The sequence below is a fragment of the Antechinus flavipes genome, chromosome 5 (assembly GCF_016432865.1).
Source record: "Antechinus flavipes isolate AdamAnt ecotype Samford, QLD, Australia chromosome 5, AdamAnt_v2, whole genome shotgun sequence".
NCBI lineage: Eukaryota > Metazoa > Chordata > Mammalia > Dasyuromorphia > Dasyuridae > Antechinus > Antechinus flavipes.
The window spans coordinates 147,224,317-147,251,305 of NC_067402.1; the positions used below are offsets into that span (position 1 = coordinate 147,224,317).

At 34.2% G+C, this 26,989-nt stretch overlaps 1 protein-coding gene across 1 annotated transcript in view; it reads right to left on the reverse strand.

Moving 5' to 3' along the window:
• The window catches only part of GSAP (gamma-secretase activating protein), a 102,331-nt gene that overhangs the window by 59,514 nt on the left and 15,828 nt on the right, over positions 1-26,989 (reverse strand). Inside the window, exons 3-12 of the mRNA XM_051962019.1 lie at positions 25,498-25,554; positions 21,756-21,825; positions 21,490-21,540; positions 15,541-15,629; positions 12,757-12,826; positions 11,640-11,689; positions 9,348-9,452; positions 9,065-9,124; positions 8,085-8,128; positions 5,228-5,313 (exon numbers count right to left, since the gene is read on the reverse strand). Of these exons, the coding sequence (XP_051817979.1) occupies positions 5,228-5,313; positions 8,085-8,128; positions 9,065-9,124; positions 9,348-9,452; positions 11,640-11,689; positions 12,757-12,826; positions 15,541-15,629; positions 21,490-21,540; positions 21,756-21,825; positions 25,498-25,554 (682 nt within the window). The remainder of the gene's footprint in view (positions 1-5,227; positions 5,314-8,084; positions 8,129-9,064; positions 9,125-9,347; positions 9,453-11,639; positions 11,690-12,756; positions 12,827-15,540; positions 15,630-21,489; positions 21,541-21,755; positions 21,826-25,497; positions 25,555-26,989) is intronic.

Below are 26,989 nucleotides of genomic sequence, written 5' to 3' on the forward strand. Positions count from 1 at the left end.
ATTTAAGTCATGTTCCTGTTTAAATAAAGTATGGTAATTATACTAGTGCATTGGACTCTCCAAGTAATTCAGCATTTATGCAATGCTTTCTTTTGCAAAGTTCTCATTTATTCTCAAAAACTATTGTTCCTGTCACCATTATTCTAAGGCAGATCAGAAATTTGGAGTGATGCTAAAATATGGCAGAAGGAAAATATGCCCAGTGAAAAATACCTTGAGGCTAATTTTTAGTATTAAATAGATCTAGATCCATTAAGTAAGACACAATCTATTCCAATTAACATTTATTTTACACTGACTAGATATAAGACACTGGGGAAACAAAGACAAAATAAAAACTCGTTCCCTCTCCCAAAAAGTATGTATTCAACTCAGGATACAACATGTACACAGAGAAGTATTACCAGGATAATTTGAAAGGGAAAGAACATTAACAGCTGCAGGGAAGACTTGCTGCTTATCACCACCACAACCAATGTAACACTGGTGTAATTACCATACTGTGAACAGGAACATGACTCAGATATCTGTACTGACTAAATGACTAAAACAAATGGTATTTGGACACCCCAAATCACAAAACAATGACTACTGCAGGGGAAACTGGAATGATCAATTATGTTAATCTACCATAAATTCACTATTCATGAAAAAGTTGATGCAGGGAGAGAAATAATTTGAGAGGCAAAGCTTCTTGATGAATCCCTTGTACCTTGTGAATGTGCTACAAATTTCCATTGATGAGGATGATCATGAAAGAATATCAAAACCAGCTGGCTAACAGGGAATAATTTTTTGACAATAAGAACTTATAATATTAATTTTTCATAAGATATTATCATTTGGAATAATTATAACATTACATAAAAACACCAAAATGCAAATGTAATTTCTTACCCAGGAACCAAAGAATCAATTTAATAAATTTTGTGAAAGTGATGTAGGATTGGGGTTTTTTTCTATCCATCCCTTTCCAATAGAAAGTGTCACAAGAGGGATTTAGTCAGCAGATTATTAGCTATTAAAATAGACTCAGTTCTTAACTAAAATTCAATTTAGAGCTAAATACTTTATAGGAAAGGAATGAGAGTTTCCTCCCTTCTGTTGACTAGGGAATTTATATTCATTCATGTGCATGCAGAGAAGAATTAAGCTTATTATTGTGTGGATAACTACATTGGACTTGGATATGATAGACCAGACCACCTGTTTTATTCCATCCCTCTCCAATTCTACATCTCTCAGGAAGTGATTTTTTAAGCACATACACAAAACAGGTCATTTGAAAAGGCCTTCTGTGGACCTCTGAACTGACAACTCATCATTTAATTCCCTTGGTTGGAAAACAAAAGTGGATTCTCAGAAGTGCTTGATCTTAGCCAATCTGGAAGCATCCCATTTGACATAGGCTGCATTCTGTCTCCAGGGTTGGCCATGGAAAACAGGGCACATTTTCTTCTCTCACAGACACTGATGAGAGGAAAAAGCAGACTCATTCACAACTCATGCCATCTAAACTTATCAAGTATTTTACTCAATATGATATGGCATATAGTAGCCCATTTATAAAATCATGCAGTAAACAGTGAAAATAGAAAGAGCGAATCAGAAAGTACCACCTCTGAATTCAACAAAGAAAGAAGAATAAACACAGCACAGAGGTTATTTTTAAAAGAACCACAGAAAGCAGTTTTACTCCACACAGTACTGAAAGGCAGGTGGTAAACTATCTAAATAAGGAACACTGAGAACAGTTAAGGGACTCAACTATTAAAATACAGCTTTTAAGCAGGTGCCTTTAAGATAGGCTCTCTTCTCTCTCTCATTTCCCTTACCATATACATCTAAAGAAACATTCCTTAGCTTTCCAACTTTAGGCTGGAAGAATCTAAACAATAACTATTCAAAATGTATGTGCTGATGTCTGTCATATATTGGGTTTCAATTATGGCATGTGAAAAAGTTGAAAAAAATTGCGCCATAACAAGAATACTTCCCAACACTGCAATTGTCTCATTGCTCTTTTGACAAACTGAAGTTTCTAACAACTGAATTGAATATCCAACACTTTACAAGGAATGAATCCATGAAAAAAATTTAATAAACACTGACTGTGCTACAAAGCACTATCCTTATCACTGGATAAGGATAAGAGAAAATCAAGATAGTCCCTGAATTTAAGGATCTCCCATTCTAATACATGTAGAAGGGTTCATTTGCAAGACAAAAGGGAAAAGCCCAAATGGTATACCCAATGGTAATGCATCTTCCTCATCAATGGAAATTTATAGCAGATTCACAAGGTACAAGGATTCATCAAGAAGCTTTGCCTCTCAAATTATTTCTCTCCCTGCATCAATTTTATCATGAATAGCGAATTTATGGTAGATTAACATAATTGACCATTCCAATTCCCCCTGCAGTAGCCATTGTTTTGTGATTTGGGGTGTCCAAATTCCATTTGTTTTAATCATTTAGTCAATACATATATTTTTTTCTGGTTTTGAGGTCCCTAACAGCATAAAGGACTTTTGTGGCAAAATCCTTCTTTTTTGGAGTCTTTAGTAGGGATGGCTATTGAATAGATGGAAATTATGGCTCTTAGGCAGTTGTCAGGTCTCATTTCCACAAAGTTTGCTCCCTAGACAATGACTAGAGGGACTGGGACAACATTTGAGCCGGTAACCCTGAGAGTATTATTGCCAGAGTTCTTGCGTTTACCAGTTGATGTTCATAACCACTTGAAACCCATCTCTACAAGAGTTGTCCCCCTGGAGAATGGCTACAGAGGCTGGCCTGGACTCAGTCCTAGTGACTTTTAGGGAAGTAAATGGGGGAAGGGGACAATGTGGCTAATACAACCAATTATTTGCAGTAATGTTTTTAAGAATCTTCATGTAAGTCTTACTTTGTTGACTCATCATACTTGAAGATAAAGTCAATACAAACTCTAGAATATCCTGCCAGGATTGAAAGGCAGCAGGAACAAACTTGATGAAAGACTATGTCTGTTGCCCGAATCAAACAATATAAATTTTTAGAGGTTAGCTACAAGGTAATTTCTTGGAGGAACAGAAATTTTCAAAGACCATTTACTTAATTATAAAAGGATTCTAAGACTGATGTCACTGGAGGGAGAAACCCATATTGATAAAATTTCAGATCTTTAACAATCAAAGAAATGTCTCCGAAAGCTTTAGAGCACTATTTATTAAATATTTATTCCATCTAACCTCCATCTAACATTGACACCAGGGTAAAGGGCTAATACACTGTGACAGACTTTCAGGATTGGAAGAAACCTCAGAGGCCATCTACTCCAACTTCTACCTGATCACAAATCTTTGAAATAATGTATATAAAGTGCTTTAGATGTTATATAACTTAGAAACTAACATTTATATAATATCTAGTTGCTAGAGTATTTCTCTACAATGTTATTGACAAGGGGCTGTTGGGTTTTTGTTTGAAGGCCTTTCATGAAGAACTCTCTCTTGAGGTAATCCATTGACATTTGGACAGTTCTGATTTTTAGGAAGCGTTTCCTTGTGTCAAACCTAAATATGCCTTTTTGTAACTTCTTTTCTTTGTCTCTAATTCTGCCCAAGCAGAATTCATCAAATCCTTTTTCTCAGACAGTTATTTGGAAACAATTTTTATATTTCCTGCATGCTATGTTTTCTTCAGGTTTACATTCCTTATTTCTATCACCAAATATCATGTGGCAAGACTTCACTATTCTGGTTGAGAGCATTTCAAAATGCCCCCTAAGTTATCTATCTCTTTCCTAAAAGTTTGACTCCCAGAAATGAATACAACTGTGGACTTTTTTAAGGTGGCCTACCATAAATTAGCTTTTTTGGCTATTACATTATATTTTTGATTCATCTTGAGTATGTGCCCACAAAAACAGTTGGATTTTCTTAAAAAGTAATATTGACCCAAAGCTTCTTCTTTTTGTATTTGTAAAAAATAATATCTTTTATTAAAAATGTAACACTACATTTCTTTCTATTAGATTTTGTCTTGTTAGATTCAGCCCAACTTCCTAACCTATGGAATTCTTTGTAATTCCCGAGTTTTCATCCAACATGCTAGATCTCTCTCTAAACCTTGAGCCATCTGCAAATTAAATGAATATATTATTTATGTTTTATCCTGTCACTAATAAAAATATTAAATAACATTGAGTCCAAGATGCTCCACTAGAGACCTTTAATCCTTGCAAAGCATATGATATTCTAATGATGATTTGATGATTCACTTCCATTTAAGGACAATACATTTGTCCTATAGAAAGTTATTTTTGGAAATATATCTGTGATCTCAATGATTTGAAACTTCTTTCCAATGATCCATATTATAACCCATTCACACCTGCATCCCTGTATAAAAGGAATCCTACCCAATAAGTTGGGTGAGGGAGGACAGAATGGTATTGTTTCTCCTGACATTTAAAAGAAAACCAAAGAACACTTGGACAATTCACCTTTTATCACCATTGACTAGTTAGGACATTTTCTTCTTTACCTAGAGATACCTCTTATGACATCCTTTTATCTCAGTTCCTTTTTCAGATTTCTTGTTTATTATGTAACAACCTGCTTATACTTTCCCAGTACCTTTTCCTTTATCTTTTGTATGGTATTCAATATTCTCAAATGGATCTGGGATTTCATCTCTTTGGAAGCCCCCTATAAAGTGGATACCTGCCCATTCTGTTTGATTCTTGTCCAAAGTCTTCCATAAGTTGACCATACAAGGCCCACCCAATGTGTCTTCTTCTGACATTAAAAAAGTGCCAATGGAGAACTCCAGCAGTGCAGCCAAAATTTTTCATCCCCAATCTACGACCAGCCCATATTATCATTTTATCCTATATTTTCTTTGTGTGATAATTATTTTTAATTCTTTGGATACTATGTTATTGCATTACCCATAGAAAAATAACAACATTGGCAGAATACTAGTATTTTTTAAAACGTTAAACATTTTTAAACTTTTAAAATTTAAGAAGTTCAGGCTTGTTTCCCATATTAATTTGAATATATTCATACTGATTAAAATGAACTATAATGTAATAGAGTTCTAATATATTTTGAATAGATTGAAAATACTAAGTATTTTGAAAAACACAAGTCAGAAATGTGACAATTTTTAGAGAACTCTAGCATACATATTTTATGGTGACTAACAAAAGCAAAGGTAAAGATAAACTTGGTTCTACCTGTGTGACTTGTAAAAACACGTAGATTCAGATCTTTGGATAACACTTTTCGGTTTCGAGAGTCTTCATACCCAAAATTCACAAGCCTAAAACAAATTTTAAAAAAAGGAACAGAAAACATTGCAAATAGTTTTACAAAATACATTGTATTCCTTCCTGCAAGAGATACTCACTGAAATAGAACAGAGATAGGTACAGTTGAAAGAAATCAGAGACCCTGAATTCTAGAGTTCATCCATAAATTATCTCTGTGACTATTGTGGGCAAATCACTTAATATCTCTGAGCCTTGTTTTTTCCACACTCATATATGAAATAAGGAGCTTGGAAGAGATTATCCCTCAGGTCTCTTCTAAATATCACTCATTCATCTATCACTGGATCATTCTAGTTTCCTTCATGCTACGCATCCCTGAAGACTCAACATAAACTGCTCTGATTAACCTATGGTAATGTTCATAAAAAGCAAAGATAAAAGAAAGAATTTATTAAATGCCTTTTATATGCCAGGCTAAGCACTTTTTAACTATTATTGAGGCAAAAGAGAGGAACTGATTTGTCGAAGACCACATAACTAGTAAAAATATGAGGCCACATTTGACCTCGGATCATCCTGATCCCCAACCCAGCACTATTCATGTAAGCTATATAACTATCTCATAAGAACTAGAAGAATTGGTTTCATTTTAGAATTTAAAGAAGACAACCAATGATAATTTCTTCATAGTAGTTTGTCAATCAGTGAAAACATTTATGCTAAATTACCCCAGATACTTTTTAAAAATACTTCACTCCTTTCCAGACACTTCAAAGAAAAGATAATGCTGTCTTTAATTATTCAGAAACAAGATTATAACATTCTCACTTCATAAGGAAAATTATGGGTTGGTTTTTCACTTTTGATTTTTTGGGGGTCTATTTTTCTTATCTTTGCTCAAACATTTTTAAAAAATGTTCCTATATTGGATTACTTGCCATCTAGGGGAAGGGGTTGGGAGTATATGTGTGTGTGTGGGAATTGGAACATGAGTTTTTGCAAGGGTTAATGATTAAAAATTATCCATGCATATGTTTTGAAAATAAAAAGTTTTAATTAAAAAATTTTTTTAATGTTCCCCAAAAATAGTGAATAATACTACGGGGTTTATAATAAAGGAAAATTTTCTCACTTTTTTTTTTTTCTTCCCCAAGATCTGTGTCAATAATAGTGGATGGGTGGGAATGTTGACTTTCAGAATGAAATCATTTCATTTGCATAGCACTTCCTTTTATTAACAATAGGCAATTGTCTGTGAGTTAATACTCTAGACTTCTCAAAAAAGAAGATACATTTTACAATGGAAATAGCATTTCTAAAAGGGAACATAGGTAAGACTAATTAATTCCAGAGAAAATAGCACATTATTGCCAAACAGACATCTGAGCCACAAAAAAATTAGATTGCCATTTTTTTCTCTAAAAGCAAAAGTATTTTCACCATTTTTTTTTCTGGTAGGTGCTGTTAAATACAAATAATAGTGGCATTTCTCTTCTCACCCTAAAATAAAAACTGAACATGGCAATAATGTAATGAGGTCAGTATGCTAAGAAAAAAAAGAGAGAGAAATTATCTTCATGTTCTGACTGAAGCAGAACTGAAAATTCTCGTGTGGTTAAAAAAAACCAAGCTACAACTAGCAAAATGTAATGCATGATTCTAATTCAGGATGATGGTTCTAGTATGTTTAGATAGCCTTGTGTGAATTCTTTCAGATGCCTATCATGTCTCTTTCCATCACATGTACATTCATGCTATTCTATCTTTTGGGTAAAAAATATAGAGTAAAAAAAATGAGTAAGAGGTAGAAGAGGCATTTCTGTACTCTAGGCGAGTTTGGAAAATTGCACACATACATGCACACAGTGTTGGTGCCTAAAGGAATAATTCAGACTTTATTGTAACACATACAATTTGACTTTTCACAAAATTAATACCTATATGATGAACAGCATTCCTGACATTAAAAACATGGCATTATAAGAAAAAAAAATGTGAAAAAGTATTCTCTGCTGTGTTTTCTGCATACATCTACCCCCCTACTGTCTCAGCTCTGCTAAGAAGCTAAAATGTACAGGGGAACATACCCTTGGACACTTATGAGGCTAGTTTTGTTCCTTTGTTTTAAACATGACATTCCTTAATTGAAAACCAAAAAACTTCTGGAGAACAAATAATGAATGCTGTTTCTCTCCTAAAAGTGCAATGTGGTATTTTTACTTAATTGATTTTCTTTTGTTACAAAGCCAATCAGAAGGGGATGATTTAAAGAAATTGCTAATACATAAAATCTAAAATTATATCTTACTTCTAACTATTTGGTAATCAAGATCGATAAGAAGCTTTTCCCTCAATCACAAGGAAAAAAGAAACACCTCCACTGTTCAAAATAAATGGAAATAAAATCAAAAAGACTGTAAATCAAAATAAATGGAAATAGAATCAAAAAGACTGTAAATCAGTGTGACGAACTTTATTTACAATAAGAACTTTGAGATTCACTCTTGGATAAAGTAGTTAATTTAACCACAATCATTCATCAAGTCTAATAGAGAAGTAGATTTCCCCCACAAAGAAAACTTTTCTCTGCTCCCCTGTTCTGCAGATATGTTTCAGGAAAATCCCATATTTGTGATAAGATACAATTCAACACTTGTCACATGTCAACTGGGTGTCATGGAATGCACTAAATATCACAGGGACTAAAGAAACCATGACCCCTGTCCTTAAGTATCCTTCAATATAAAGGGAAGATAGAATCATGAATCATTTTGTCCATTTCTCTATTTAAAAATTCAAAAGTAATCCATGAACTGCTTACGTTAATCTGGCGTCACCAAATGAAATGTCCAGGGGAACTTCAAACTTGAAAGTCAGGGGTGGAGGTTAGAAGGAAGCAACAAAAAACTTATATTAACAAAAGGAAGGGAAAATACATTATCTTCAGACAATCTAGGCCATCTCTATATCTCTGAGCAATTCGAGCTTAGTCATTGTCATCACTTGGGATGATTTTTAAAAAACGATCACAAAAACCCTGGTGAGTTTTTAAAAATTTATTATTTCTTTATAATCAAAGCCTAATGCAGTTTTCATAGTGGGTTCATTTATATCTTTTAAGGTCAGACTTGGCAAATCTTCTCTAGGAAAAGGAGTTCTTTTAAGGAATCCAAGGAAAGCTGTGGCCATATAAAACTCATGAGAGTCCAGTAAAGGAATAGGTAGCAGCTGTAAAAGTATAATTCTGTGGCAATGTCAACATAGCTTTAGAAATTGAATGGAATTACTAAAATGCATTTTAGCAAGTTTACAAGTCACAATCAACTATTAAACTGCTATAAAGTCCATGGAATACAGTCTCAATCAACAATTCAAATATTGACTTGACTGTATTATTAAGCAAGTGTTTGTTTCATGTAAAATAATGTTGCATGATGTTTGGGCTAATGATCAATTTTTTTCTGCTTAATCCATACATGCTTACATGGTTCTCCTCCACTATGCTTATGTCTCAAAATTATTCCAGGACCAAATATGAAGATATTTAACCGCATAAAACTAATAACTATAGTCTAATATTTTACTAATCCTACTTCAAAATCTGAGATACTGACTCCTCAAAGTACATTTCTTTACTAACTTTTTCAATATCTTTCTTTATCTAATACATGACCCTGCCTAGAAAGTCCTGAATGCTTGAATATTATTTTATAATTCCCATGAAGGCATTACATCTCAAAAGGGTAATCTACTATACAAATTCACTTACAAGGAAAAATATATAAGTAAGGCTGAACTTACTATTAAGTTAAAATCCTCATCAGCATAAAACTGGATGCATTTTAAGATACTTTCTGATTTCTAAAAAAAAAAAAAAAAAAAAGCAATACATAACAAGAGAGGTCACTGTTGAAAACTAAAGAGATAGACAGATACAATAGAAAGAGAACATTTTTACCACTTTTTTGACAAAACTACATCTCCAAATAATATAGCTTAAAAGTAATATTCATAAGGAATACAAACTTGTATATAGAAAAAAGAAAATGTCAACTAGATTCCTTTTTTTTTTTTTTTTTTTTACCTTCAGGACGAAATAGTACAATCTCTGTTCTGACATATCCCATTGGGCCCAAACAAAGTCCTCAACAATTCTGTGTCTTGGGAGCCGACCAGAATTTCGAATCACCTAATGGAGTAAAATGTTTTTTTAGACCTTATATAATTATTTTTAAAAAGAAAAATAGCTGGCATCAGCAATTAAAACTCCCATGGATGGAAATTGTTCTTAAATATTTCATTAATAAATTCTCCCAACCATTCTTTCAGATAGGACTTCATCATCATTTGCATTTTACAGAGAAGTATCTGAGCGAGGCCATAGCCAGTGCAAAGCAACAGGTAATTCAGACATCGTAGCCCTTCGTGACCTAATGATGTCATCTCACTTTTGAAGGCAAAAGAGAGGCAGACAAACACACCCACAGTTACAGTCAAATACTTATCTGAAACAATACAGAATTACATAACAGGAAAGTACCAGACAGGTCATCTAGTTCAACCGCTTCACTTTATAGACAAAAAACTGAGGCTAAATGATTTTTTCCAAAGCCATTCATCCAAAGGATTAAATGTGAAAGTAAGTTTCAGACTCAGGTATCCTTATTAACAAACCAGGGTTCTTTCTGCTACAGACATTTCTCAAAGCCTGGTATCCCCAGGGATCTACAAGGTCAAAATAATTTTCATAATAATAATAAGACATTTAAATTTCTAATATGGTAAATACTAATAAATAAATCTTACATAAACAAAAGTTTTTGGGAAAGAGGGGTATCCAAGTAAAGCTTAAAAGTTATAAAAAAGGGTGGGCAGCTAGATGGTGCAATGGCAAGAGTACTAGCCCTCAAGTCAAGATTGAGTTCAAATCCAGCTTCAGACACTTAATATTTCCTAGCTGTGTGTCCCTGGGTAAGTCACTCAATCCTAATTGCCTCAGGAAAAAAAGTTATAAAAAGTTCAAAAAAATCTGAGAATCACTATATTTACTATCCTGCAGTAATTATAGCATTTCTATAATTGTCACCCCCATCCCAATTTACCCATCTGACATCAAAGTAAGACTGAGTCAGGTAGACCAACAGTAGAAATAAATGGACAACCAAGGTGAGAGAGCTTTAACTTTTAGTTGTATTTCAAAATTAGGGTAAATTTTTCTTCAAGGGCTGATAAGGGGAGAATGGGATTTAGCCTATTGGAAGTCTACTATAACATGCTGCATCATTTAAGGATGATAGAAGACTAGTCTGCAGTCTGAAGACTGGTTTCCTCTGATCTCCTATGGATGGATCCTAGGTAATGCAGAGAGCATTCTGCAAGAGGCAAGCAGGCACTAGGAAAATTTGCCTCCCAGTCTTGGACAACTCAAGCTAATTTTCAAATCATCCATAAATAAGAGGTGCCATAATAGAAAGAATATGCAATTTAAAGTCAGGAGAAACCTGGGCTCAAATTCCCCTCCAACACTTAGTAGTTGAGTGCCAATTCAATCTAAATTGACTCCATTTTCAATATGTAAAATATGTATAATCATATCTGTAGTATATATTTCACACACCTGTTGTGATTATCAAATGAGATATTATAGGTAATGTACTTTGTAATCTTAAAGCACTTTGTAAACATTAGCATTTCTTATATTATTAGTATCCTCATTTGGTCAAACCTATAAGTTTGTAGCAGATTTGAGGGAAATCATAGAATCTTAGATTAATAGTAGAAAAGAATTTTAAAAGTCACTTGGTTCAACCCCTTCTTTTTTTTTTTTAACAGAGAATGAAACTGAGATCTGGAGAAGGTAGACAAGTTACAAAGGCAGCATTTAAATCCATGTTCATCGATTAACTCCATCAACTTTTCTATAGGAGCTGCCTCCTGATAGCTTGTATCCCTTACAAATGAAAATATGACTGGATGATAAAATGCAGCTAAATGGCACAAATGAATAAAGTACTAGACCTAAAATCAGGACACCTGAGTTCAACTACTTCCCCAGACACTTACTGGCTATGTCACTTAAATCTCTGTCTATCTCAGTTTACTCATCTAAAATAATGAGAATATTATCACCAACTTCTCAGGGTTTTGTGAGGGGAAAAAAAAAGAGAGGATCTTTATAAAATACCTTGCAGATCTTAAAGCTTTATACAAATATCAGCTATTAACGTCATCATCATCATCATTCTATAAAGTTATCGACTAAAATATTATTTTTATATCCCAATAGTATTACTCTGTCTTTTAAAAAAAATGATAGAAATGAATTGTTTGCCCAAGAATTTTGAATCATGGGAGTAGAGAGGGTTGAAGTACTTACCACCTTATTTTCATCTTCCCTGAAGACTTGGATATGAAATTGTTCAATATCTTAAAAAATAAAAAAGGAAGCAAAATTCAATATTTATGACAAATAGAACTAAGACTTCCAGTTAATGATTTGGCACAGAAGCAGTTATAAACAAAGCCCTGTGGGAATACAGATTAAATGACAGAACACAAAGCAGTCCAACTCCAGATGGTGCCCTCACAATAAATGCTCAATTAAAAACAGTGCCCTTTTCCGCCCCATGGTCTCTTTCAAGCCCTGCATTTACTCAGCATTGAAATGTCCATAATGCATAATGCTTTTAACGTTAGCTGTGCTTCTCTCTGAAGCACTAACCAATTACTCACACATCAACCTTCGGGAAAAAAAAATACATAACACTATAGTTCAGAATTCGACTTCAATACACATATAAAACTAGACCACTCAAATTAACGTACCTCAGGGGGAAAAAACCATTACACAAGATAATTGGAGGGTAGGGAGGAAGAGAAATCTAACCTACGGCAATCTCATCAGGATAAAATCTTCACATAGCTTTAAAATAACCTTATGGACAATCACTTGCGTGTCACTGGACAAGTGAGATCACTACCACCTCTCCCTAAAGCATGCATGTGGGCACTTCTGGTCACCATGGGACTGAGGCAAAAGCTTGAGTATTGCTCCACACATACCCAATCCCACACTGGTCAAGAGAAAAGCCTAAACTGGCTGCCTTCTGGCAAAAGCTTTTATCCCTAACAGCAGATTCAGTAAAGCCCATAGCATCAAATTGTGGAATCTATTTGCCTATTTTGAAGGAACATCTCCCAAATTTCACCTCTTCCCAAATGTAATTGAGTAGTTCACATCTCCATTGAGAAAAGTTTGAAAAGGATGAGGCAATCAAAAGTAGTTAGGAAAAGTCACCTCTGTGGGAAATTAATTCTACTGTTAAATTTACATTAAAGGAATGGGCACTATGTCTAGTTTTATAAATCATTCAAATAAGTTTGGAAAGCTCAGAAAGTAGGTCATTTTTATTTGTAAGTTTTCATTAACATATAGTTTTTTTGTTTACCAAAATATCTACTAAATACTAAATGAAAATTAAATAGACACTTACATTTCTCTTCTGAAATCAGTAACAGATGGCTCTCTGGGAAAGGATTTCTTTCATCAATTGGGTAGAGAAACTGTAAAAAGCAAATTATTCCAAACCATAAGCAACTGGCTTACTAGCACAGATATTCCAAAAGTAGCATCTGATCAGTGTTCTGCCAGATACAGAACTTATTTAGGACCATGAAACATATTTAAAGAATATTCATGCAAAATACAATGACTATACTGGGGAGAGAAGGAAGCTGGATCAGTATAATAGAAAAAAATCCCCCACTGATTTTTTAAAAAATCAGAACATCCAGGTTTAAGTCCCAGTACTGCTATTTTATGAACTATAAAAATGATCAATATTTAATAATTCAAAAAAATTTAATTCATTCATCTCTCTTGGCTCCAATTTTCTAAGCTATAAAACCAGAGTACTAGACTAGATCATTTTTTTCCAAGTTTAAATTTATTTATTTTAATACACATTGCTTTATGAATCATGTTGGGAGAGAAAAATCAGAACAAAAGGGAAGAACCATGGAATAAATAAAAATAGAAAAAAGTGAATATAGCATGTGTTGATTTACATTCACAGTTCTTTTTCTGGACGCAGATGGCATTTTCTGTTCAAAGTCTAGTGAGATTGCTTTTGATCACTGAACCACTGAGAAGAACCAAATCTTTCATAGTTGATCATTGAATATTCTTGCTGTTATTGTGTACAATGTGTTCCTGGTTCTACTTGTTTCTCTCAGCATCAGTTCATGCAAATCTTTCCAGGCCTTTCTAAAATCAGCTTTTTTCATCATTTTTATAGAATAATAATATCCATTATCTTCACATACTACAACTTGTTCAGCCATTCTGCAATTGATGGGTGTCTACTCATTTTCCAATTCTTTGGTATCACAAAAAAAGCTGTTATAAATACTTTTGCACATATGGGTTGGACAGTATCATAACACTGAGATTCCCATGGAAGCTCCTTCCAGCTGTAAATGCTAGGATACTATGTTTATGCTGTAGGCTCTACCTATATAGACACAGTGAATCTCTAATCAACCAAAGTGTGAATATCCTGAGTAATTTTTTTTTCTGAAGGTCAAACAAAATGCATTTCTTAAATAAATGATGAACAGCAAGAAAGCCAGCTTTGGGGTGTTGTAGAATGCATGAAGAGGAGTAATGTATAATCTGATTAAAGATAAACAAAAAACTAATATTATATTTTATGAGGTATGCTTTGTTACAAAAACCTAGGCCTAGAAATACTTTTCTTCAAATTATTCTCCTTTCTGCTACTCTGACTTTTGAAGGAATACAGTAAAACTAGCAGAATAAACTAATTTGTGGAATATTTGTGGTCACATTGGTCCATTAGAGCATATATAAGAATGTCATCAGTTCAAAGATACTATTATTAGGACCAATAACTCACAAGTTTTAAAATGTTCAATAATACAGGTTTCAATTACAAATTTAATACAGGATTCTTAATATGTATATATTACAAGAGAAAAGGAGGTAGTGATATGGGGTACCAGGAATAGGAGAGAAAGACTACAGTAAATTTCTCTAGAAATACCAAAAGAAATTAATCTTGTGCCCTAGATACAAGTTTGAATTGGACTCAGAAATATACACGTAACTTATCAAAGAGAGGGTTTTCTTTTTTGAGATGTCAAGGCAGTTCCTTTTCCATCCACAGACCAGAAAGAGCTGATGAATGAATGGACCTTTAAATGACCTGAAGTTCTTTTCCCTCTGCTCTCCCTTCATAAGAAGCAATATGCTCTTTCAAAAAACTTTCCATAGCAGTTCTTTTCCCCTCATCCCAACTTGGCCAGTCCCATGTGGTAAAAAAAAAATGATTCATCTTGGGGCCCTGAGCAGTGAAAGCCATCTTAGGCTTTTGAGAGAGCCTTGGACCATTAAGTGGAAGTATCCAGCAAGTTCTTCTTTGGAGGAAAAAATGAGCATCAAAAATGGTTTAGTCCTAAATCCTAATCTAGATTTGCCAACGATATGGACTGGGATCTATATGGGCAATGCAGAGCCAAGGTGAAATTTGGAATGCCTGTTCAGTAGCCCCATAAACTACTGCATGTTCCTATATTGATGCTCCTAACTTAGAGAAGATTTAACAAATTGTACAGGGGATTTGAAGATAATGACAATTTTCTTATCCCTGCCCTCAAGGCACCTATATTCTATTGAGGAAATATAACATATGTATAAGTAGGTTAATATAAAATTAATCAGTCAACAAGCATTTTTGAAGCATAATACTATGTACTAGCCACTGTGCTAAGTGCTAAGTATATAAAAGATAAAGGTAATAGTTGCTCCCAAAGAACTTGTAGTCTAATGAGAGAAAAGTATATATAAAATAACAGAAATGTTCAGAAGGAAAGAAGCTAAGAACTAAGGAGAATTAGGAATGAACTCCTATAGAAGCTAAAATCTGAACTGTGCATTCAAGAAAGCTAAGAATTTCTACAACATGGACATAAAAAAAATAAATTCCAAATATGGGAGACCATTTGTGTAAAGGCACAGGCAGAAGACAGAATGATAGAATACAGTGTATAGGGAACAAGGAATAGACCAATTTGATTGGATAAAAGAGATGCCTCTTAAGCTTAACTGTTTCACTTTGTGAATACAAAATAGAAATGCTGCATATAAAATGAGTGCATTTACATCTTTTGATACTATAAAAAAATGTTTTTATCAGCCTTACTTGGAGTCTCATGCCTTTAGAATACGATGATTGATTAGTGACAAATTAACTTACCTGTACCCAGATGCAGCTATCTACAGCCTTCAGGACCTTCACATTGTTAACTGGATGAATTTCAACCAACAAAGTCAAACACTTAGAGGCTACAAAGAAATTAAGACATTAGGCGATTAAGATTTTAAAATATAATATTGTTTCTTTCCCAAAAGCTAACGGAAGGAAAAATTGCTACAAACTCCTTTAAATTGAATACAAACTAAGGGAAATTCTGGAATCAATGTGAATTAAATTTATCTACTACCCTTAATCTCACATTGGTAAAATGAAAGTCCCTAAAAAAAACATTTTCAGAAAAACACATCAGAATATTGGTTTATACCACACAAACAGAATTCAGTTTCATGTGTGGACAGTAGCTGATGTGGCTCCTTCCCACAACCCAAATAAATTTCTCATAATTCAGGAGCATCCAATAATGACAAAGGTCCATTGGAATTGAGGCACAGACTTCAAAAGCACTTGACAGCTCCCCAAAATGTGGCATGTCAATATGTAATTTACACATCCCAGAACACAGAAGTGGTTTTCAAGAGAGGCAAGTGCAAACAAAGCCCTCCTTGATCAGCCCCAATCACAGGACATTGGAGAGGAGGAGGGATGGCAGTGGATAAATGCCCAGTTTTGCAAGAATTGTTTAGACTGTGATAAGGAATTACATTTGAAACAAAAGTTGCTTCTCTGACAAATGCCATTTAGTTATCAGTTCTTCTCATTTTCACCTGCTAGATGAACAGACTTGATTAGTATCATTAGGTTGCTGAAAACATGATAAATCAACCGAATTAGCAGGTAAAGTTTCAGGAATAAGAGTCCAAAAAATGTTAAAGTAGAAATTAACAATACTTTAATAGACCAAATGGATTTAAAATATGGCAGCAAAGGGATTTCCACATTAATGAAAAGAGTCAAAAGTCTCAGAAAAGCCATTTTCAAAGAAATTGCACAAGGATCTTGGCGTCATATGACAAATAGAACTCTGTTCTGCATCTGGCCAGCAGCTAAACTATTTCACACAATTTAGTTCCATGGCAAATACTATAGGTAAACAAAAATAATGTGATTTTATGTTTGTGTATGAGATATCATACAATCTGGATTGTGCTCCAAATTGTTTTTTCTCCAATAATGGAATCATATTTGCATTCACTGAGCTACTCCCTCTTCTAGCTATACTAATCCCCTCCAACTATCATAATACATAATACACTATGTATTTAATAGACAATGTTTTTATATACAATATAACCAATGTTAGAATGAAATCTGTCACTATAGTACAAAATACAAAAGTCTCATTATGAAGCCTTAGCTTATAATCTTGGCCATATTACTACATTATTTTAAGCATTTGTAGATAACTATCCACAAAAAAGGACACTGTCATAAGTCTTTAAAACTAAGGCTATTATCTTTCAAATCTCTTCTAGTTAAATACCCACATCTGATGACGATTACACCAAAATGTAAAAATATATTAATGAAGTAGAATTTTATTTAGGAAACTTTCTTATTAAAATTGTAGATGGCCTTTTAGTGTACTGGAAATGTTATGGGATACAAAAGAATTGAATTCTAGTGCCAACTCTCATTATATGGCAGTAACTCAGTTTAAATAAGATAATATTTGTAAAGCACTTAGTATAGCACTTGGCACATAGTAGGTGGTGCTATATAAATGTTTATTCTTTTCATTTCACATCACTTTTCTTGGCTTCAGTTTTTCATCTGTAAAAAAAAGATTGGACTAGCTGATCTCTAAAGGCCTTTCCATTTCTAACATTCTATGAATCTATGAAATAAGTATGTAACACTGACTAAAAATTAACAGGAGTTCAGGGAATAAGGATGAAAGTGGGATAGACTAATAATTAAAGAAGACTTTACAGATAAATTAAATCTGATCAGTCACAAAATAAAAGATAAAACATCCCTTTAATCCCTTGTAATCTGGTTTCTGTCTTTATCACACTTGAAACGGCTCTTTGCAAGGTTACCAATGACTTTACCTTGAAACTAAATTTGGATAATGGATGGATAGGTGGCAAGACAAAAGACTGAACATTCCTCAGTCCTTTCTAACCTAATTTTAGTCTTAACCACACTATTGAAACTGTCCTTTTCAAGAACACCAATATTTTAATTCCTAATTTAGCAGCCTTTTCTCCATCTTCAACCATCCTGATTTTATAACATTTGATGAGGTTGACAATCTCCCTTTTGGGGGGATCTCAATCTTTTCCTTCCTTGACTTTTAAGATTCCACATTCTTCTGGCTCTCCTACTACTACTTTTACTCTGTTTCCTTTGCTGACTCCCTCTCCTCATCATAAATTCTTTTTTTTACAGGGCATTTAAGAGTAAATGACTTGTCCAGGGTCACATCTGGTAAATGTTAAGTGTCTGAGGCTGGGTTTGAACTCAAAGGTCCTCGACTCCAGACTGAAGCTTATAAATTCTTAAGGTGAATATTTTCTGATTCTATAGCAGCTCTCTGATAATACTGTTACTGGTATCTTCATTTATTTTTATAAATCCAAATGTTATTTCACACCAATGATTTCCAAATCTCTTCTGAGTTCCTGCCCCGTATTTTCAAGTATTTACATAATGCTCTGACTGAATCCTCAGCATGTCTCTAGCTGAGTTTATTTTCTATCCCCCAAATCTGCTTCTTATTTCTTACTTTTTCCTTTTTTAATTTTTTTTTTTTGGCTGAAGCAATTGGAGTTAAGTGACTTGCCCAAGGTCACACAGCTAGGAAGTGTCTGAGATCAGATTTGTGCTCTATCCACTGTGCCATCTAGCTGCCCCCACCCAATCTTTAAAGCCCAACTCAAATCATTCTTCTTCCTCCATGTATCCTTCCTTGACTGCCTTCAGTCAAGAATGAACTTCCCCTTTCACCTATTTTCCATATAGCACATAGTTTGTCTTCTCTCTGACATATCTGTCATGATTTATTTTGCATTGAGTTTCTTGTTAAGCTCTAGGAAAACAGAAAACATGTCATCTAAATTTCAAAGCCTCTCACAGGGTTAGTTAGTACTCTGCACAGAGCAGGAACCTGATAAACATGGGTTGAATTAAATTCTGGAATTGCAAGCAGAGGGAACAGCACAAAAGCTTGGGGGCAGGACTAAGCTTGATATGGACAGAAACAATAAAGAGAGGGATGGAGAGGGAGCCTATGCTAGTCTGGGAAGGAGAGGCAGATTCCATAACATCTTGGAAGCTCAGTAGAAGAATTTTTATTGTCACTCTTGAACCAGACTCCAACTCTTTGCGGTCATTAGCATATGTTAGTTTTATCACTCATTTAGGAGAAGTTTGTACTTTCGTATTTTTGCTAATATCTTTATATGTATATCCTCTCTCCCCAACCAGACTATGAAAAATCTGACCACAGAGACTATTTCTTATAATCAATGCCAGAAAAAAGAATTTGGGTAGCTAATTGTTTACCTTGTAATACATAAAAATTGATTTATTCCAAAGGAAATATCTGTATGTATCCGGGAGGATAAATTTTATGGCATTCAAAATGTGTGCATTCATTTTTTTCCGTTATAAAGTGATCTTTCCCCTTTCCTTCACCTCTTGTGAATAATATGCTAGTATTCTTGCTTCCCCTACTCACAGTCCTGACTCTTGTGCCCCTATTACTTAGCTCATAGAAAAGCACACCAAAAGTTTCTTAATGAATGTTGATAAAGGAGAAGAATGCAAATTTTACTCTGTTCTGTTTCAGGCACCCTACTAATACAGCTCCAAAGACAGAAAAAATGTCCTGAAGGAGTTCCATGATCTAGTTGGAGAGAGAAACTACACAGATACCGAACAACTCTATCGATGCTTCCTTTAGTTCTTTAAAGCTGTGTGTAACCAGCTATATCATCAAGGAGGCAGCTAGATGAGACAGCATATGGAACATTGGGCCTGAAAGCAGAAAGACTTTAGTTCAAATCCAATTTCAGATATTCACTAGCTACTGACCCTAGGCAAATCTAAGGACAGAGCTTCGGTTTCATCAATTGAAAATGAGAATGATAATAATACCTACCTCACAAGGTTATTGTAAGGCTCAAATGCAGTAATATTTATAAAACTTTTAGTTTAGGGCCTAGCACATAGTAGGAACTTAATAAATATTTGTTCCCTTAACATCCTCATCAAGTCACATAAAAAAGAAATTATGAATGTTGAACATATATGAACAAAGCCCCTCCCCTCCATATATTTATTTCTATATAACAAATAAATATATAATATAAATATAGTTCAATATCTAAACATAGTATATATAAATAAAATGTAAAATGCATAAATAGTAAAAACTAAAATGATATCTAAGAATAAATAAAATCGTTAACAAAGTGATTATAATTCATTTAAATAAGTATGGCATAGTGATTGGAGAGCCGACTTCAAAGCCAAAAAAATCTGAGTACAAGTTCAACCTATGATACGTATACTGGCTATGTCATCTGGGGCATAACCTTTCAGTGTTCCAGGCAACTCTAAAATTATAAGTTGTAAAGAAGATATTTGCTCCACTATAGCAAAGTCTCATCTGGGAGATTTCTTGCCCAATGAAATCACAAGTCCAGTCCCTATCTCAATTTTATAATAATTTCTATACTATATGGTAATTAAGTATAAATGAGTCAATTTCATATAGTTTTTACAAAACCGAAAATATTTCACAAGCCAATTATCAAGGAAGAAGGAAAAGGCCAAGGGGAGACCCTAACTCCCTCCTTTAGATGAAGACAGATAGTGCCCAGATATTATACAAATCACTGCCTCAGAATTATATCTAGGTCTTAAGGTTTTGGAAGCCGGGACAAAAGTAAGCCAAATATTAGATCCTATTTAATTCTGGGTGAGGAAATCCATTCTAGCTTTTCATTGAGGCATTTGGTTCCTGATTCCAGAAAAGTAGCTGGTGGAATGAAAAGGAATAGAAGAATGATTAACAGGTTCCTAAGAGAGAAAATTGAAATATTAAAAATGGGAAGGTAGGTTCCCTGTAGGGAAGCAAACATTTTTTTCAGAGGAAAATCTTACTTTCTAAAATCTACTTAATTGATGAAAAATTATCTTTAATGAAATTTTTTTGTTGTTGAATGAATAAATGAATGGTCTTCCCAGATCTACTTGCTGATCCCAGTTGAGAACATCCTCATTCACCTCTTTTTCATTTATTTGCAACTATGAGAGATCCATGAAGTAAAATGTATGTGAAAGCTAGAGAATGCTTCCCAGAGGTAGGCCCACGGTGATTTGCAAACTCAGGTTTGCATATCCCAAACTCAAGCTTTGCATAAATGTGTTTCATATCATGAACAATTATTTGAGAAGTCAGATGAATAGTAAAATCCAAAAAAAAGTGCTAAGGGTATTCATGGGAAGGAAAGAACATTGTGAGGTGCTAGATAAAGATTCACTGAGAAGCTTGGCCTTCAAAAATAGACAAGTATTTATTCAAGATTAGTTGAGCATTCTCCATATATTTGTAACTATACAAAATTCATACATCTCATGATTCTAGGGCCTTTCATTCTAAAAAAATGAATAATACATATTCAAAACTTGAAATTCTATGTATTTTGCAGATGTGCCCAGACCAACCTACCTTTTTTCTCATCCAAGGCCTGTCCCTGACTTTCTGGACTTTAAAACCATGCTCCTATACTGAATATCTTCCTCCTTCCCATTCAAAAACCACTTTTCAGTTCCTTTTGAATATAGTCACCCATTAGAATGTAAGCTCTTTGAGGGCCAGGATTATTTTTTCTTTGGCTTATATATTGTCTCTCCAGTGCTTGGCATAATATTAGACAAATAATAAGCTCTTACCAAATGCTTCTTTTCTTTCCATGCAAGAACCTGAAAAAGACTGATCACTATTAAGAAATACAGTTTTTTTTTAAAGTGTATTACCTGGTTGAAGTTCATTCCTTCTTTCCTTAGCTGATTGTACAAAACTGACAGCTAGTGGGAGAAAACCATAAAGTTTTATTAGAGATTGTATAATGATATTCATTTTATGCCAGGGAACTGAAATAACAAAATAACATGAGTTGAAACATAGCATACCCTATGTTTTCATGTAGCTTAGAGTCCACTAATTTGCCTAAGAAAATTACCCACAAATGGATAATATAGAATAAGATATTATTGCAAAAATTCAAAAGAATAACACTTACCAAGTAGTGTTTTCTCACGGTTGACAGAGCAACTGACAACTTGAAAATCTTTCTCAAATGTATACAGATGCTATTTAGAAATAAAATTCGTGATTATTATGGAGTTTCATGTTAAATAGCAATTCTAAACTTTTACATTTTTTTTTTAAATCACAGTTTTATTTTTAACAATAATTAACAAGGATACTACTGGCGAGCCAAAATTCCACTAATTTAAAAATCTGATTTAAAAGCATCACTACAATAGTCCTAGATACTAGTGTTTACTATGTAAAAATTTCTGCAGCTTGTTAAGAAAACTTCTTAACTCTGTTTAATCTCTACTTTTGCTTTGTGGGGAATTTTTTGATAGTTTCAAAATTTCAGAAAGATTAAGAGTCTGACCTCTTTAAAAAGCCAATTAGAAATCTGGAAAATTTGCTTGCTCCAAAAGAAGGAAACTGATGGAAGATTCAGGAATAGCTGGGGATGGCTACAATTCTTCACACTCCATTAAAAAGCAAATCAGAATCACTGAGAAAATATGAGGGAAGGGATCTTGAAGCTTCATCAGCAAACAAAATAAAAAGCTAAAGGCCCTAATTAGGACATTTTTAGACCAAGCAATTGTAAGAGATTCAGGATATAATTATCATTTGCATTCTAAAAGCAGCTGAGTCCAATATAGGTCAAAGTGGACTACATAAAAGGATCTAGGATTAATCAAATGATATAAATCTAAGTGCATATATTGAAGAAGTTATGTTAATAAGAAAGTATAGATCATCTGTTTATGAGTTGTGGTTTAAATGAGTTTGTGTGTGTATGTATGTGTGTGTGTACAAAAGTTTCAGTTAAGTATAACATAACAATGTTCTTGTTAATATTCTCAGCAACACAGAAACCACTGATATGGAGACAAATCTGCATATTATTTGACCATTTCCAGTCATTTCATGTAGATCCTCATCTATCCTGTCTTCATAAATGCTCTCTGGAAAAAACACAGAAACATAAAATCCAACTTACAGGATTCATCAGGATTAAGTCAGTCATTTAACAAGTATTGATTAAGCACCTTCTATGTGCCAGGTACTGTGCTAAGTGCTGGGGATGCAAAGAAAGAGATAAAGGAGTCTCCGCTCTCAAGGAATTCACAATCTAATGGGGAGAAATAATATACACAAACCCTAAATAGAACAAGGTGTAGATAGGGTAAAATGAAGATAAGCAAGAGATGGAAGACATTAGCATTAAGAGGGATAGGGACAGCCTTCTTTCAGAAGATAGGATTTTAACTGAGACAAAGGAATCCAGGGAAAGTGGAGAGGGAAATGAGGAATAAAAGAATTTATAGTATTAGCAACAGCCAGTCAAATGTTAGGTGTACAAGGAGGAGGACAGTATTACTGGATCAGAGTTCATGTTGGGCAGGGGGCAGATGGAGAGTAAGTTGTAAGAACACTTTCCCTGCTTCCTGCAAATGTTCTGACAATAATAGCACCAACCAGTAAGGCAGAAGTGCCCATACAATCAGCCAGTGTTGTTCGAGGGCTTTCAGTTCCTGTGGTAGGATGGCAGCCCCCCAAAGCATTATCTGGACCCACAGCTGTTCAACCACAGCTTCAATGGGGAGGGGACATGGCTCATACCCAACCACCAAAAAGGACTCTTGTCATAGGCTCATTTCTTGTATGAAATAGCATCAGTAGACAACACCTCATCCTTTACCTTTCTATGAGGTTTTCCTAATCTTGTTCTGTTTAGATTCTCTCTCTCTCTCTCTCTCTCTCTCTCTCTCTCTTTTTCTCTCTTTCTCTCTCTCTCTCTCTCTCTCTCTCTCTCTCTCTCTCTCCCCCTTTCCCCCCTCCCCCCGTCTCTGTCTCTCCCCCCCTTTCTCTCTCTGTCTCTGTCTATCTCTCTCCCTCCCTCTGTCTGTCTGTCTGTCTGTCTCTTTCTCTCTCTCTCTCTCTCTCTCTCTCTCTCTCTCTCTCTCTCTCTCTCTCTCTCCCCCTGTTTTTCTCTGTCTTTCTTTCTGTCTCTGTCTCTTTGTCTCTGTCTCTGTCTCTCTCTCTCTGTCTCTCTCTCTCTCTCTCTCTCTCTCTCTCTCTCTCACACACACACACACACACACACACACATACACATACACATACACACACAATGTCCTACTTCCTAGCTTTTTTAATCTTTTGCCTTTATGTATTCACAATTTTTCTCAAGCCTTCCATGACTATCAATTCAGACTATATTAGACCCTACCTTTTCTCACTATTTCCATTGTTCTTCCTGTATTTCTTTAATCGTAGGCTCTTTCCCACCTAACTTGTAAATGATAACTTCTGGCATAAGTTGGCCTCTAACCACTTGGTCCATCTCACACACACACACACACACAATCCTGAAGCTCTATTCTGGGCCCTCTTTGCTTCTCCCCGCCCAAACTATCTCACTTGGTGATCTCATCAACTCTCATGGATTCAATGATTATTTCTAGGCAGATGATTCCAAAATCTACAGAGCCAGCTTTTATCTATCTCCTGAGCTCCATCTTATATCATAAATTACCCTTTGGACATCGGATATCTTATGGACACCTCAAATCCAATAAGTCCAAGCCCCTTCCAAACTTTTCTCTTACAGTTGAGGGTAATATCCTTTTAATCTCCATACTTGGATCCTTGGGATCATCTTCCATTCATCATTTCTATTTATATCACACATTCAATCTATTGCCAAGTCTCATCATCTCTATCTTCACAGCATCTCACTGGCTTCCTTTTCTCCTCTCACATGACTACCATCCTGGGGCAGACTTTCATGACTTCAGGTCTGGATTACTAAATGGTCTTCTCTTGATCTCCCTACCTCAGGCCTGCCTCCATTAAGATGAATCCCCCACTCAGCCACTGAAGAGATTTTCTTAAAATACAGATCTGACCATGGTACTTCCCTACTTAATAAATTCCTATTACCCCCAGGATCAAATATAAAATCCCCTGTTTGACTTTTAATGCCTTTCACATCTTTTCAATTTTCTTATACTTTGTTCCATCCCCAGACTTCTACAATCCAATTCAACCAGCCTTCCTTGCTGTTCCCCACACACAATACTTCATTCCTCAATTTTGTGCCGTCTTTTTTCTAGCTTTCTCCCATGCTTAGAATGTTCTTCTCCATTACTTTCATCTACTGGCTTCCTTAACTTCCTTCAAGACTCAGTTCAAATTCCCCATCTATTTTCTCTCTTCTTTCCCTCCATTGCTATGGTCTTCTCTGGATAGAATTTTTATGAACACAGTTATTAGCATGTTTTTCCCGCAATGTAAAGATGAGCTTTTTGAGGGCAAACCATATTTTTGCCTTCCTTAGTACTTGGCATATGGTAAATACTTAATAAATACCTACAAAGATTGGGTATCAGAAACAGAAAAGTGTGTATACTTTCTCTTCCTTCTCTCCACCATGCTGATATTTACCCCTATCACTGCTTAATTGTGGAACTTTAATATTGTATCTGAAAGTACTAACTGGAAATGTTTCCGGCTGATTTCTAAAAATTAGTGTTTTGGTTCAAGAATTCTTGCAGTCTTTCTTTTCTTTTCTTTTTTTTTTAAAGAGAATGCAATAAAGAAAAAAAGGCAAAAGCAGGAAGATTTAGGAAGTTATTTATAACTAAGAAAAAAGAAGATAAAAGAAAGAAAAGTAAAAAAGCAAGAAGGTAAATACTGAGCATAATAACACAAGACTCCTGCTATATTACCTCATTTTTTTTAGTTTGGAGATCATATAATCCAAAGAAGACATTTCTCTTACTGTCCTATTAAAAGAAATTAACTGTTAACTACAATAACAAAAAGATGGAAACAAAACAATTACCCAACCACTGGGTCTAACTAACTGGTTCAATAAATTACGATATATGAACATACTCTAATATTACTATACCTTAATAAATGACAAACATGAAAAATTCAGAGACAAATATAAAGTATTATAAAATGAAGAAAAAGCCAAAATAACAATATTTATAATGATTACAATAACATCAATAAAGTCAACATTAAAATAATAAAACTAGTCAAATACAATAGTCTACCTCAGTAGCAAAAATATTCAACTCAAAAGGCACATCTCTACTTTCTGTAAATTGGCTAACCCAGATTTTTTTATGTGTTTATTGGGGAAGGATCTGTTGCATCAAAACAAATTATATCAATACTCTTTTAAGCAAAAAAAATCAGCCATCCATTTTATTAAATGTCATACTTTGAGCAGCTTAGATTCTACTGGCTTAAAAACAAAAAGTTCAAATAAGGTAACAATTTGGCAGAAAGCAGGCACTGTATGACTATGTCAGCATGGGAAACACATTGTCCCCACCTAAATGGGCTGACCATGTGTATTCAAAGAAGGGAAGTAATACTCATAGTCCCTGACAAAATACATTGGTAGCTAAAACTATGAACTAGAAAATAACATAGTTAAAACAGTACACTATCAATGGAGTAAAACTGTGATTTTTTTTCCTTTCAGATTCATTTTCAAAACTTTAACTATTTAAATTCTTAATAGCTACAATAGGGTGAAATAAGTATGTTAAAAATTATTTTCCAGAAAAGGACCTAAATATGTTTAGATGAGAGATTTATATTGATGGTGCTTTATGTTCTCAAAAAGAAAAAAGCATCATTAGTAAGTGGTTTAGAGGTACAAAACTGTTCACATTCTTTGGTCAAGTGATCCACTATTATGTCCATATCCCAAGGACAATTACAAGAAAAAAAGATCAATCTATACCAAAATATTGCTGAAAGTATTATTTCTGGCATCAAAAGCCAGGTATAATCTATGTGTACAACCGTTGGAGGATGACTAAACAAATTGTGCTGCATAAATGCAATGAAATATTACAGTACCACATACAATTATAAATATGAAGAAAACAAACCAATTTGATGTAGGGGATAAAGTGTTAGTCTTTGAAACAGAAAGACCTGAATTAAGTTCTGCCTCTGAAATCTATCACTAACTTTTTAAGATTGAGTAATAGAAAATTTGCTAATCTAGATTGGTAAAGGAAGTTATTATACTGGAAATCTACAAATTAAATAATACGGATGAAGTCACAAATACAGGATAAAAATGTATTTAATAGGAAAACATATTAAGTGATGCAGGAAAAAAAGAAAGCAGAAGCCAAAAAATATGCAGTGACAACAATTATGTAAATAACAACAATAAAATAAAATTTA